At 51.9% G+C, this 14,443-nt stretch overlaps 5 protein-coding genes across 5 annotated transcripts; 3 read left to right on the top strand and 2 right to left on the bottom strand.

The window, feature by feature from the left end:
* Window positions 1-211: 211 nt before the first annotated feature.
* On the top strand, window positions 212-538 carry Z519_05431 (uncharacterized protein; the record flags this gene model as incomplete). Its single annotated transcript, XM_016763171.1, has 1 exon — window positions 212-538. One exon carries the CDS (start codon window positions 212-214, stop codon window positions 536-538), a length of 327 nt encoding a protein of 108 aa, XP_016620784.1.
* Window positions 539-4,326: 3,788 nt separating this feature from the next.
* On the top strand, window positions 4,327-5,163 carry Z519_05430 (isopentenyl-diphosphate delta-isomerase; the record flags this gene model as incomplete). The annotated part of the gene is made up of 1 exon (XM_016763170.1): window positions 4,327-5,163. One exon carries the CDS (start codon window positions 4,327-4,329, stop codon window positions 5,161-5,163), a length of 837 nt encoding a protein of 278 aa, XP_016620783.1.
* A 514-nt stretch (window positions 5,164-5,677) lies between these two features.
* Window positions 5,678-7,654, bottom strand: Z519_05429 (uncharacterized protein; the record flags this gene model as incomplete). The annotated part of the gene is made up of 1 exon (XM_016763169.1): window positions 5,678-7,654. One exon carries the CDS (start codon window positions 7,652-7,654, stop codon window positions 5,678-5,680), a length of 1,977 nt encoding a protein of 658 aa, XP_016620782.1.
* Window positions 7,655-8,575: 921 nt separating this feature from the next.
* Z519_05428 (septum-promoting GTP-binding protein 1) lies at window positions 8,576-10,531 on the top strand (the record flags this gene model as incomplete). Its single annotated transcript, XM_016763168.1, has 6 exons — window positions 8,576-8,676; window positions 8,735-9,188; window positions 9,252-9,274; window positions 9,353-9,921; window positions 9,986-10,278; window positions 10,355-10,531. The coding sequence occupies 6 exons, from the start codon at window positions 8,576-8,578 to the stop codon at window positions 10,529-10,531; spliced, it is 1,617 nt and encodes a 538-aa protein (XP_016620781.1).
* Window positions 10,532-11,530: 999 nt separating this feature from the next.
* On the bottom strand, window positions 11,531-12,694 carry Z519_05427 (uncharacterized protein; the record flags this gene model as incomplete). The annotated part of the gene is made up of 2 exons (XM_016763167.1): window positions 11,531-12,582; window positions 12,622-12,694. 2 exons carry the CDS (start codon window positions 12,692-12,694, stop codon window positions 11,531-11,533), a joined length of 1,125 nt encoding a protein of 374 aa, XP_016620780.1.
* Window positions 12,695-14,443: the final 1,749 nt, after the last annotated feature.

Raw genomic sequence — 14,443 nt, 5'->3', positions numbered from 1 at the left:
ATTCCTAATTAGGTTAGCTTCAATGTGGTCTTGTCGGACCGGCTCGCCAGATTGCTCTCTACAGCTTGCAATTGCAGCTCTCAAGAGCCTCTTCAGCCTCGCACCCAGGTACGTAGATGCGCATTTTATCACATCCATTAATTGACACTTAGATCAAAGGACCTCATATCTGTGGCCGGAACACAGACAGCATAGTCAGTGAGGATCAACAATGGAAAGTATGGATCCAGAAACCAATCCTATCTATCAATGGGAACCACTTAACCTTCGAAAGAACGAGTTTCGAATCCTCAAGTTGCGTGAAATTATTCGCGAACAAGAAGGAGAGGTGGTGAGCGTTACATTCCACAACGTACCCATTAATGGACACCCTCCATATAACGCGTTATCCTACACTTGGGGGGACCAGCCACGCAGGAAGAAAATCCTGCTCGGCGGATGCCCTCACTCCATCACCAAGAACCTCCATCAAGCGCTGTGCGTGCTCCTGAACTGCGGGGTCCAGAACCTTTGGGTCGATGCCCTGTGTATTTCTTGAGCCTGTTGGAGTTTTCAAGGATTTTCTGTCGCGCTCATACTGGAAAAGGCTCTGGATTGCGCAAGAAATCACCATGGCAGCCAAAATCACAGTTGTGGTCCCAAAACTCTAGATGGCCTCGTCTTTGAATCGCTGTTCTCGCAATACGTTTGGGCCAAAATTGAACCTATAGCCTATGTTAGCTGGATTTGCCCGTCCTATAATCAATTCGAGCATCTGGTTCATCTTTGGGCTATTCGCGCCTCTCGCCGAATCCGTCAGCCGATCTATTTGTTGGGGTAATGTGCCAATTGCGGATGAATGAGACTTACCGAGTTGCTGGACAGAGCTTATGCTATAAGCGGCTTAATAGCATTTGAGCCGGACTTCAATCTACAACCAGAACAGCTGTGTACGCTCATGACGCAACGATTCATTGAAACAACTGGCTCCCTGGACATAATCTTGTTGTGCACGCTCGAACCCCAACATCACCAATGTATGGTTTCATGGGAGCACCCTGAGAGTTCATGGGGTTTATGGAGCTCGTGGGTGTGTCCTTTGCTCGACTTTAGGGATTTACGGATCCACTATAATTTGCCGCCTATTGTCGACTATGTCAGTGGGGAACAACAGAGATTACGCTGCGGAATTCCAGGAACGTTCTGGCAAACTCCTAATTCTAGTCATGGGAACGAGCTCAATGTCATGCTGGAAGGCGCAGCCCTCAAAGTACTAGGGCTGCCGATAGGGGCCGTCACATGGGACCGGTATACAACTCTTAAATCCACAGAATGGTCCCCGGAAGACAATCCTGAGCAATGTGATGAACCATTGTCTGAAAGTTCTTGTGACTGAGAGCTCGAGGCATTGGAGTCACCATGCCGCCAGTTGTTGAATTAAAGTTCCCTGTACAGCAAGCATGGCCTGTTGCGACAGGTTGCTATTCAATTATTGAAGGACATACAAATCATCGAGTATCATAACCAACATATCTCCGAACTGAAACATCAGGGACACGACGACCCTATCTGCATATGCACGCATCTCATGTCCCCAATCCCGAATATACTGAGGTGTGCCACTCAGGAAAAGGAATCTACATGTCAATTGGATCCTTCCGAGGCTGACATACGGGACTCCCTTGAGTCGGCATACAACATAACCCAGAAGTTCTCATATAGCTTTCTATTTGGTTCAAACCATCCCGCCCTCGCAGTTGGGCTTACATTGCACACAGATAAAAAGCTGGAAGTATGGTTGTTATCGGGCATGTCTGTACCTATTATCCTTGAAGTTTCGGCTACCAGCAATCGGATATGTTCCGCTGCAGTTGTCGACTCCGCTAAAGTCTGTGGCATATTATACCGCGTGATGGATGGGAAAGCATGGCGAACGGCGAAAGAAGAAGATTTGATCTGGGTTACCCTGGAATGAGCCCTTGATATGTGTTCACTGAACAGAGAGTGCAGGCGGTGAAATACCGCAATAATGGCACCGCATCTGGACCTCTCCAAAGTCTATTTCCGTTTCTAGACCTTGAGCATGCCGCCCACTGCGCTGTGAACGTTGGAGGAAGTTGGAAGTCTGTCTAGTGGCAACAACTTGGATGACATGAAGCTGGTCGCCCTCGGACGCTCTCAGCGTTGCCATTGTTTAAAGCCCAATTCTGTCGAACGTCATTTCCCCCCGGATTAGTCGGCCAATCGCACAATGGTTATATTGTTATGCAGCATTTCTAGGCCGACTCATTGACGGCATCTACTTCCCTGGTTCATGGCAATCGGTGTCATTGGTATGGATGGGTTTGATGGCCTGCCGCCGCCGCACGTCTAGTTTGCCAGGGACGACCTACAAGTAGGTTCACGCATACGAACCCCGGCCAGTCCTAGTGAGCCCCCTAGTGCACACCTCCCCCCTTTCCCCTGGATCTACCCTGCGTCAAATGCCCGGTACCAAAGGGTCGAACACCCCAATGCTTCCTCTGGCCTTCACAGACAGAGCCGCATCCGCCTTTCTTTCTCTCCTTTTCAACCCCCCCGGTCCCGAGTCCCGCGTCACTCCCCTGACTTTGCTCAATATAAGTAGGCTTTGGACTGATTGCTGGCGTCTCCTGGCCAAGTCCTCCGCTTAGCACACGAATATGACCTACTTTTTCCCCCTTAGACCCGACGGAAAATTCAGTATCGAGATAGTTTCCTTCAGCAATCCATACATGGAGCATACTTTGTAGCACGGCGGACTACCAAATATCCTCCTGAACATAGTAGCGTCGCTCCCGAAAGCCATTCTGGATACGACTGACACGAAGGCTTTCGGTGATGCGCTGGAGCCTCAGGTCTTCGTGCAGGTGCGATGGTTCTGGTTGATTCCACCTCTCGCGCTAGCTGCTACGGGTGGCTTATTCCTGGGCATCGCCCTGGTCACGACCTGGCAGCACGATTCCCGTCTGTGGAAGAACTCTGCGCTCGAAATACTTACGGCCTCGAGTTTGACAATGACCTATCGGCAAAAGCAGGCACATTCAGTCATTCTACTGAGATGGCCGAGGCGGCGGAATCGACTTATGTGCGTTTAAGCTCTGCATTCAAGGGCAGCAGCGAGAGACTCCGCTTGAGGGTTGTGGACTAACAAGTAGACGGAGTTATCGCAAGGTTTGAACCATTTGCTCACCCGAGGGCTTTGCCTTATGTTCATGAACACCGGCCTACGACCGGAACCTCAAACCACAAGGTTGCTACTGTCGCTCACCTACAGGACAGCTCACTCCTTCCCTGGGGTTATGATTCCGCGACAGATTCGCCCACTTGGGAGGGGAGGCAGATCTGAACCTTCGCTCGCACGCGGAAACCGCTGGTATGCCAATTCATGAATCGATGCGGATATAGGCGCCTCCTTGGTACTCGATTCTTATTGGTTTCAAGCCCACTAGCCGAAAATGAATGTGAGTCGAGTGAACGAAGCCAGAATACTCTCACATCTGGCACAATTGACTGACCCAAATGAAAAGCTATCAACAGATGAATTTGGCCAATGGATGGCAGCTTGCAACAAATTCAGCGCCTCGCACTGAATCGCCTATCGCCCGAATGTCCAGATATCTTGACCAAAAAGAGGATTATCAATGGCGGCTGGAATTCTACAGTTCAAGATTCAGCACGCATTTATCTGGCTCATTCACTGAGAATGAAAATCTTAGAGAACAGATGCTCACGGATCTTGGAGATCTCCCTGTTCGATATGGGGTGATACTGTTGTTGGCCCTCCTCTTGATCACTGTTGATCCCGTTACAGGGACGCCAATCCTGACGGTCTCTCGCCCTTCCTGAATAAGAATCGTCGCCGAAGCAACAATCTGGAATCGATTGCAGGAGCCATACCTTACTAGTTCAGTAGACGTATTGAGGGAGAATGGGGGAATGTAGCGGTAGAAGAGGGATGGGAATGCATCCGAGTGTGTCTGTCAATGGACGAGCAGGTTGGGAGGCGGTCTTGAGACGAGGCTCTGATCAGTGGTCAGCCTGGCCAGCCTGGTCAGCCCACTTCGGTCCATCTTGTGCCGCACTGCCAAAATTACCCCTGGCACGTGACCCGACCTTTTTTCTGCGGCAATATTTTCGACTCACCCCTCGCATCTCACATCTCGCATTTCACCGCCTTCAATAATAGAGGCAGCATTCACAGCTTCGATCAACGAAAGCCCCATCTTTCCACCCCGCTGTTTCTCCCACGCTTGTTATTTCGGAGTCTCTCTCGAGCTGTCTATATTACCCTCGAATTCACGCTCCATTCTCAAGCGGACCTTTAACATGGCCTCCGTAGCAATTACTCGCGAAAATGTCACGACCCTCTTCCCCGAAGTGCATACGAGGCTGATCGGCGCCGACATGGCACCCAACGCCATACCCAACGGGACCTCAGATACCAACTCGGACGACATGCTCGCCGGTTACGACGAAGAACAAATCCGCCTCATGGATGAAGTCTGCATTGTTCTCGACAATGACGACATGCCCATTGGCTCCGCCTCGAAGAAGGCTTGCCACCTGATGTCCAACATCAACCAGGGTCTTCTACACCGCGCCTTCTCCGTGTTTCTCTTTGACCCAAGGACGAAGAAGCTGTTGCTGCAGCAAAGAGCCAGTGAAAAGATTACATTTCCCGACATGTGGACGAACACATGCTGCTCACACCCGCTGGCGCACCCTTCGGAGACCGGGTACGGTGAGCTGACAAGTAATATCGAGGGGGCCAAACGCGCTGCGCAAAGAAAACTCAACCACGAACTCGGCATCCAATCGTCACAGGTCCCCATCTCGGATTTCTCCTTCCTCACGCGCATTCACTACCTCGCTCCGTCGGACGGGAAATGGGGCGAACACGAAATCGACTACATCCTCTTCATCGAAGCGGACGTCACGCTAGACATCAACCAGAACGAAGTGCAAGACACGAGGTGGGTGAGTCCGGAAGAGTTGAGGCAGATGTTCAAGGACGTGGAGACGCAGAGCGGCAAGGACAAGGCACTGAAATACACACCCTGGTTCCGGCTGATTTGTGAAGGGATGCTGTTTCAATGGTGGGAGAAGCTCGTGCAGGGCAAGTTGGGCGACGTGGCGAACGAGACGCAGATTCGGAGGATGTAAAAAGTGATACGTATGGCGGACTTAACGCCCGGCATAAATGGACCTGAGCTTGCTTCGCTCGAGGGGCTAGACGGAGTCCGCAATGCAATGCAAAACAGAGCATCAATCCGTCCCACTGTCAGGCCTCATTGGCTCAAGGGAACGGGCGTTCGAGGCGTTCGCGATCCGGAGGGCAAGAAGGGGCATGGCGCACGCATAGATAAGTGTACAGATACAGATTCAGGCATCGCGACCATGGAGAACGAACAGTCATCGATTCCCACAACAGTCAGAATGAGGTCCTTTTCTTTTCACTGACGTGGATTTGATTGGAACATTATCCTCCAGTCCATTGGCCGGTCTCTGCATTTTCACACGATGGCATTCTTACAGCATCTACTGTGTGTACCTACCTACGCAGCAAGCTATACAGCAAGATCATGTCACCTGGGGGTGTAAATATGTACTCCGTACCAGCTATGCATCCATGTGCGTATGTATCAAAATTCACTTTTATATCTCTGTAACTCACCAATTACAGACCGCCTTCTAGATTCCGGGCCCGTGCTTCCTCGACGCTCCTTTCCCAGTCCGTCCTTGCCAGATATACGAACTCGATCAGGGCGACCAGGCCCAGCGCGAGGGCCACGCCGGTCCACAGTCCCCAAAGGCCCCAGCCGGCACCAAACGCCGTGCCGAAGCTGATGGGCATCGCAAAGGCATAGTAGCAGAACAGCTGCACGTACCCGCCGAATTCTTGCCGACCCAGACCGCGGAGGATGCCATTGCAGGCTGCGGCGAGAGCATCGAAGAGTTGGAAGGCTGCGCACAGCGGGAGGATGTCGCTTACGATGCGGACCACGTCGGGGTCGGAGGTGAAGAGGCGCGGGATGTAGTCTTTCAGGGCGGAGAGGAGGGTGACGTTAAGGATGCCGACGACGATCGCCGCCGAAAAGGTGACCCGGGTGGACACTTTGGCGGCGTCTGCCAACGTGGCACCGATCAGGTTTGCGACACGCGTTGAGCCTGCGATGGAAAGGGGGAAGGGGATCTGGAAGGTAAGAGATGTGAGAGTTGCGAGAACGGACTGTGCGGCGAGGACAGTCGTGCCGAAATATGAGGCTGCAAAGGTCAAAATTTCAAACGCGAGAACTTCGGCTTCGATCATCACCACGCCTGGTAAGGCAAGTTTGATCATCGGGGCCCAGTTTTGGAACGCCTTTTTGGTGAACCCGTTCCAGCATGACATTCCGGTCTTGGAGAAGAAACGAACGTAGATAAAGAGACCTAGCGGGAGTAGATTATCCGTGATGGCAACGGCGACCGGGGCGCCCACGAATCCCCAATTCAACTTCCACACGAACAGCCAATTCATGAACGCGTTGAGAGGCGCACAGAAGATGAGCACATAGAGGGAAGCTGAGAAGAGCCCCTGTGCCTGGACAAAGCGTTTTCCGGACTCGAAGGCTGCGTAGCCAGGAGCACCAAGGAGGACGACCTTCAGATACAGGCCCGCGAGCTTGGCGACCTCTGGTTCGGGGACCAGAGCGATGAGAATCTTGTCTGCGAGGACCCATATTATGGCAATTGGTATGGTGATTGTCCATAAGAAGTAGATCATGCGCTGCATTTGCAAGCCGACAAGTTTCTTGCGGCCGGATCCGTAGGCTTGTGCGCAGAGAGTGTCGAGAGACGTGGCTAGGCCTTGATAAATGGCGTAGCCGGTGATGTTGGCGGACATGGATGCCAGGCTCACTGCTCCCAGTTCAACTGTGCCGATATGTCCGACTGTGAAAATACTTGCGACGGTAAGGGAGTATTGGAGGATAAAAGTCACCATCAAGGGAGCAGAGTAGCGAGCAATAACCTTTGCTTCACGTTGCCAAGTTGTATGGATCATGCCTGCTGCCACTGCTTCCTCCCACTTCTGATTGATGGTCTGAGCGTCATCTTGTCCGCCATAGGGGAGGCTCGGGCTACCTAGCAAAGGTGAAACTTCGGTCGCAAGGCCCACGTTAACCTCTACAGCTGGGGCTGTTTCTTCATCCTGAGAGACTTTCCGGTCGCCGCCAGGTATGTGGAAAATGCTTCTTTTGCGACTAATCTGGCCGGGCACCTGAGGGTGTTTGGGTGGGATGAGATTGTTGTCTCTCAAAAGAGACCGCTCCTCCTCCATTGCCTGTTGTCTCTCTTCCTTGGAGAGGCGTTCATGGTCTGGCGTAAGACGGGGAAGGAGAGTGGCTCTGTTTCCCGCCCCAGCAAAGCTTGGTCGGCGGTATGATCCGACAAACGAGTATCCTCCTCCTCCAGGGGCAGATGTGGATGGACGCAGCGTGGAGCTTTCTGAGTCGGACTCTGAATCTGCGGCTTCTTCGTCCGTGTCCTCCTCTATGTCTCGGGCAAGTGAGGCCTGAGCGATGGGTGAAGGATCTGGGAGGGAATGAGAGAAGACTCGGTTCGTGACACTGGTGACTCGTTCAAGAGTGCTGGGGAATTTGGGAGACGTCGCCATGTTGGGCCGGCCTCTGGACGAGAGAGAAATAGTTTTTGGCAGTGACTCAGACGAGTACGGGTTACTCCGCTATCTCATGAGACAGAGTAGGTGGCATGCTCGGGAGGAAGAGGACCTTCAGATGAGTATATATCGAACAACGAGCTGCGGAAGGAGGACGGCGCTGCGAATCAAGCACATTTCCACTTTAGAACAAAGTTGAGGAAGATACGGTTGGGATTGCTGCGACGGATGGATTTTCTACTGATAAAGCTCCAAGACCTGGCAAGTAGCTCCTTGTAATGATCGGCTACAATGACCGAATCGGGCACCAGCTCTCGCCTGCGCTTAACTGCTTCCAGGAGCCTAGGGACTGCTTTGTCTGTTTTCTCAGGCGTCATTGGTGCCCCCAGTGCCTATCGTGTGGAGGGGCCAGGGGGACGGGGGGCGAGGGGACAAGGGTGCAATGGACGATGATACAGGTATGCATATCCTCGCCCGGCTCCGGCTACCAGGTCGAGCACGAGAGCAGCTAATGACTGGGGCAGACCGATGGCGAAAAGGGAGAAACTGTTAAAGAAAAAAAAATTTGACGAGGTAACGGTGTATATGCCTGTAGGTATACAACAAGTAGGTACCTCGATATCTCTACCTAAATATTGGTTGGTAGGTACAGTAGGCACCTAATCCTAGCGAGCACGCTACCCCAGTGGGTGCCTCCCTTGGCTAGAGACGGCCTTGGAGCCCTTGTAGCCTAGAGCCTCGAACCTCGGTGGGTTGCGTCATTTTAGAGCCTCGTGAACCATTTTGCCCGCAAATCCAACCACAATCATCTTCATCTTGTATTCAGAATCCAAACGGCATCGGTCAAATCAGAATGCCCATCCAGAAGTCCGCGTTCCCAACTTGAACACTGTGTTTGCACATCCTCCCGCAATCAACATGCCACCTCCCGTGAGCCCAGACCTCCCTCCAGCTCATCTGGTCGAGGATGGCTGGCACATTCTCTACAATCCCTTCAGTGCCACCATCAATGTAGACGAGTGAGTTCTTTGCAAATATGGTGGGCAGGGTGAGAGGGCTGACGGAGAAACTCCACAGAAACCATCCAGTCAACCCCGTCAAGATGTTTCTTCTCCGACCTCTCTATGCGCCTCTTCTGTTTTCCAATACCTCGTCAGACGCTCGGGATCATTGTGCCAACGAAAGGACATTTTTATCGTGGCTCCGTCTGTCCATCTACATGGCTGTTGTGGCTGTCGCCATCTTCATCAACTTCCATCTGAAGAGCCAACCCACTTCCCTGGAAGAGCGGCTCTCCCACCCGCTCGGAATCATCTTTTGGGTCCTTTCGCTTGCGTGTCTGGTGAGCGGATTGGGCATCTACATGCGCACAGTCACAAAATACGCGAGACGACGGGCCCTGGTCCAGACAGGGATGAAGACACAAATTGTCTTTGGGGTAGTCTCGACGGCCATTATCGCCGCGTGTGCGTTGTTCCTGGGGGCCGAAGTGCAGGCATCGAGAGAGCGGCAGGCCGCTTTTGCTGCAAATGTATTGTATCGAAGCCAGCTCGCTAACCATTCGTATTCCTAATATGACTGAGATGGACTCCAGGTGATTCCTGAATTGATTTATGGGTAACGTGACTTTTCCTAGACGCGTCTTCCGTGGATGAGCGTGCAGAGCGTGCCTCGAGTGTTGATTCGCCATGCAAGGGCTGAAAGGCTACACACCAAAACTTCGCATCCTTCAACCGCAGCCGCAGCCTCAGACAGACGCTCATCCACGTCCGCGCCGCATGAGTCCCCTCAAGGCTTCATCCCCAGGCTTTTCAAGCTGACTTTCATCCTTCCCTCTACTCCATCCTTCACTCGTTGTCTCTCTGCTGCCATGGATCCCACGGCTTCCAATGAGTACCCCGCCGAATCGGCATACAGCCCTCACATCGTTAATGACCAAGATCAGCCACAAGAAGACACCACCGCAATCCAGGGCGGCCATCAATCTCAGCCTTCCACTGTTACCGCAACTCCGCCGATGGATAATGACTCCAATCAGAGATACAACTCTCCCAACCTGTACCAACAGCCGACTTCAAGACCTGGTTCCGGAATGGGCGGACATCAACAAACGCAATATCAGGAGAACAGACAGTCACAACCTTCCGGCAAATCCAGCGTTGTCATCAAAGTGGGCATGGTTGGGGATGCTCAAATAGGAAAGACAAGTCTGATGGTCAAATACGTTGAGGGCAGTTGGGATGAAGACTACATACAGACATTGGGTGCGTTATCTTCCCCTCTGACTTGCTGATCCGGCCGCCGGGCCTCTAATGCATGGTTCTTTAGGTGTCAATTTCATGGAAAAGACCATCTCAATACGCAATACCGAAATTACTTTCTCCATCTGGGATCTCGGTGGCCAGCGAGAGTTTGTCAACATGCTCCCCCTTGTCTGCAACGACGCCGTCGCCATCCTCTTCATGTTCGACTTGACACGGAAATCAACGCTCAACAGCATAAAAGAGTGGTACAGACAGGGCCGAGGGTTTAATAAGACTGCCATCCCCTTCTTGATCGGGACAAAGTACGACCATTTCGTTAATTTCCCCAGGGAGGATCAAGAGGAGATCAGCAATCAGGTACGATGAAACTCATTCACCAACATGAACGGGGTGAATATGGCAGGAAGAACGCTAATCACAGTGTATTTGACAGGCCCGAAGATTCGCGAAAGCCATGCGTGCAAGTTTGATCTTCAGCAGCACGAGCCACAGCATCAATGTCCAGAAGATCTTCAAGATAGTGCTGTCCAAAGCCTTCGATCTGAAATGCACCATCCCCGAGATCGAGAACGTCGGCGAGCCTTTGCTGCTGTATCAGTCGGTCAATTGATATGGGACCCCATTGCAATTTCCCACTGTGCTTCACTCCTTGGGCGCAGAAAATGCACCCTTGTATTAGCCCGGCCGATCTTTACTCCCCTGAGACGCAGGAGACGAATTTGACGCCGGCCAATGGTCACTTAAATGTGCACGGCTGAATAGGATCTATTAACGAGCTGCACCGAACACATCCACAAAATCCAACTCCAGTTTACACCTAACCTCGAAAATCCTTGGGCGAATGTCGGCACCTGCATCAGATGCCAACTCAATTCGACCAAGAGGCTGCCCGCTCTGAACCCGTATTCAGAGTCTTCGCGCCCGAATTTCGGGTATATTGTCAAAATTTCTTCTTGAATTCCAGCAGTGGCGTTGAGGAAGTAGCTATCGTGTTCATGTTTGAGGCCGGAGCTTCTATCGGGAGGTCCCTTTCTGCATTTCTCTACGGAGTAGAAATAAGCAGACCGGAATGGGGGCTATCTCTGGGATAGATGGATTCTCCAGGGAATGATCAAGGAGTGACGAGTATTTCAAGTGATGGGGACGTTCAGAGAGTATTAGTTTCAGTGCAGAGACCACTCGCGTGGCCAAACCGGACAATGACCGAAAAAAAATGAATCAGAACGAGCAGAACTCCAATGGAGGTAACAAATTCAACGTGTCCAGACCGCCGTCTGGTCTCAGCATCGAGCTATGACAAGCTTGAGATACGCACACCCTCGCACTTTGCTTCCAGGTTAGTATATGAGTAGCTCAAATTTCCAGGGATCATTTTATATATGCGGCACTCTCGAAGTCCTTCAACTGTTAGAACAGGGGCGGCCTTCGTCGTTAATGAGCATTCCATTTTTGCCTTTGAGTAGCAGCCGTCAGTATGTACTCTATCCGTCATCTCCGCCTGTTCGCCTTTCGATATAGCGACCACTTCCTTCGTCGCTATTGAGCAGCCTCTTTGGCTACATTGGATGCGGCGTGTATTTTGGGTCAGTCAGAATGCGCCACCTTGTTTTCAACTCGGCTTGCCGTCGCCTTTTTGGGTTCCCCCGGTGCGTAATAAAGGGGAGACGGGCAATCTTGTAATATCAGGAGGGAGGATCAAAGAGGATGCTTTTGCAGAATCCCGCCTGCCTTCCTTCCACGCGGAAGTCGACAGCTCAAATTCCTCCCCCACAAGCCGCTCGCTAAGCTCCCAGACCTCGTCCATGTATTTCTCGTGACCCTCGTGGACACCCACCCTCGCTACCTGGCAGTCGTCGAGGTAGGCGCCTGAGTGGTCCGCAAGAGCCGGATCCAAAGCCGCACGGAGCTGAGTTGCGCAGCCTTGCTGTAGGCTCTTGAGCCGAGGGATTTCGAACTCTGGGTTGTACCGGCGCGCGGCCTCGATGGCTCTGCTTCGCACATCGTCGCTCATGTAGCCCTGCAGGTTCGTCCTGATGCTGCCTGGGTTCAGGCTGAAGACGGCAATGTTCTTGTGGTGCTTCTGTTTGAGAAGTCTCGCAAGACGCTTGCCGTAGAGGACGCTGCAAGCCTTGGAGAAGGTGTACGCGAGCATGGGATCGTACGTGCTGCCATTGCTGTAGGTGATGTCGGTCAAAGGCTGGAAAGCGTACTCTGCCATGCGTTCGGACGCGGAGCTGCTGACGATGATGACCCGCGAACGGATCAGGTCATCCTTCAGGAGGAGGTTGCTGAAGAGGAAGTGGCCTAGATGGTTTGTCCCGAATTGTGTCTCGATGCCATCTTCCGTCAAGCCGTAAGGACACGCCATTATCGCAGCGTTGAGGATCACACAGTCGACCTCGTCCTCGCCGGCAAGGAGAGCCTTGACGGCCTCGACTGCCTGCCGCACTGACTTTTGGCTCCCGAGGTCGAGCTGGATGAAACTAGTTTTCACGCGCGGGTCAATGTCCTGGACTTGGTCGATGAGAGGATGGATCTTCTGTCGAGAGCGGCCCGCGAGAATCAAGTGTTTGGGGGTTGCCCGTGCGAGACAGAGAGCGGATTCGGCTCCTATTCCTCCTGGAGTGGGACCAGTGATCAGGACCAGAATCTGTGAGCTGGCTACCTACAAATTTGTTGTATTTGAGCTTCTGTACTTACAAGTCTTGCCATTGACCTGGTCTTTGAAGATGTCCACGATTTCGTCACCTGTTGTCTCAAACCCGAATGCCATTGCGCTCTGGAAGAATGCTGTGTGCCGTAGATGTTCGAGGCTCTGAAGTTATAGGGAAGGGTCGGTAGTGATGCTGGACTGTGTCTCAGGTATTTGAGATCACAACACAAAGACGGCCATGGTCTATATATTCTATTCCATGGCGTTACACACAATCACCCCTCATGGTGATTACTGAACTCTCATAAACTGGTTCCTGTGCGTAAAACATATGCAGAGTCTGTTTAAACCCGTAGAGCAATGTGTCAGCGGGTGGCATTTTCTGGATCGATCGACCAATGACGCCTTTTTGATGGTTCAGTCTCTCCAATCATGCGAGCAAGAGCGCTTGTTCGTGTCATCTTTTGGAGCGATGCGGTTCGGGTGGCGGGTTCACCAAGAAGAGTTATCTCCGGCTGTCGTGCAGGATGCATGGATCGTCAATGCAGGAACGAGGAGCGCCTGCGAGGCTGGCCGTTTGATTCTGTTTGGATTGGCTTACAAGACACAATGACGTGCCGGTGCAACAGTCGCCACCACAGCTATGTTTGGTGTTAACAAATCTTCAAAAGCAACGGTGTGGACAGGATTATATTAGGTGGGGATAGAGCAGTGTTTCCGGGCGCAGCTCCACACCCACCTGATTCTCTGCCAGCTAGAGCTTCCTTTCAAGACTTTGCATCCAGTACATAACTCCAGCCGCCTACAACATGCACGACTCAGCAAGAAACAATTAATATTACGCTTGGACACGGAGGGCCAAGGACTATGGTGATTTGTAGAGTATCTTCAATGCAAATCAACGACTTATGCTGCCTCTGAGATGGAATTGCTCCATTCAAAAGGCCACGGATATTGTCCAAGTCACTAGCTGCGCCGTCTTGGTGCCATCTAAGCTTTCATTCTTCAAGAACTTTGTGCCATGCTCTTTCCCACGACCAGTTATCCTATCTTCAGCTGGCTGAGAATCATTTTGACGCCCAGTAGACGTCGAAGTATCCACTTCACACTGCTCTTCAAGGTGTATTGATTACTGCCACTGTCTCGAGCGATTCGTGGCTCATATCTACCGCTGGTCCGCCTTCCTAGGTGCTTCTAGGGATAAAAAAGGGTCCGTCGTCTGCTATCAATTAGAGCTGTGGAACATGGTATGGAAAATGATGGCAGCGATATTCTTCATCAGAGCAAATCAATCGATCTTTGAGTTCATGGTCTCCCGCTTGGAGGAGACTCGCAAGGAACCAAAACCTGAATTCATCACCGAAAAGTGCCCGGCATAGGTCGGACGGAGCAGAGCTTACCTGTTTTCACAGCCCTGGATGATGTTCACAGTAATTGACACAAGCATCGGTGGGTGGTTGAAAGGAAGCTAGGACGGCCCTTGTCCTTCTGGTCGGTCGGTGGGCAACCATGACCGAATAGCTTGAGTCAGTTGGCACACTCTCGAATCAGTATCAGTCCGAAACAGGTGTGTGACAAGGGAGCAAAGAACGATCGTGCCATTTCAGATAAGGACAAGCATCTGTTCGCATTTATGCCGATGCCCTGAAGACTCGGGCATATTGAGAGAGGTGAAGTTGGGTTCATCATGGGTTTGAGTTGATATTCGAATCTGGGATCAAGGACTTACCACTCGTGTTTCGCAGCTCTGGGATCCGTCTTTCAGAGAACCCTTTACTGAAGGCCTCAATGATGTGCTTGGAACGCCAGCTTCTTTGTTCTCTTTGGTTATGAGGATGTGTCCTGGTTTCCCTGTACTTTGGCATCGGC

This window comes from Cladophialophora bantiana, assembly GCF_000835475.1.
Source record: "Cladophialophora bantiana CBS 173.52 unplaced genomic scaffold supercont1.7, whole genome shotgun sequence".
Lineage (NCBI taxonomy): Eukaryota > Fungi > Ascomycota > Eurotiomycetes > Chaetothyriales > Herpotrichiellaceae > Cladophialophora > Cladophialophora bantiana.
This window is presented reverse-complemented; position numbering and strand designations above follow the sequence as displayed.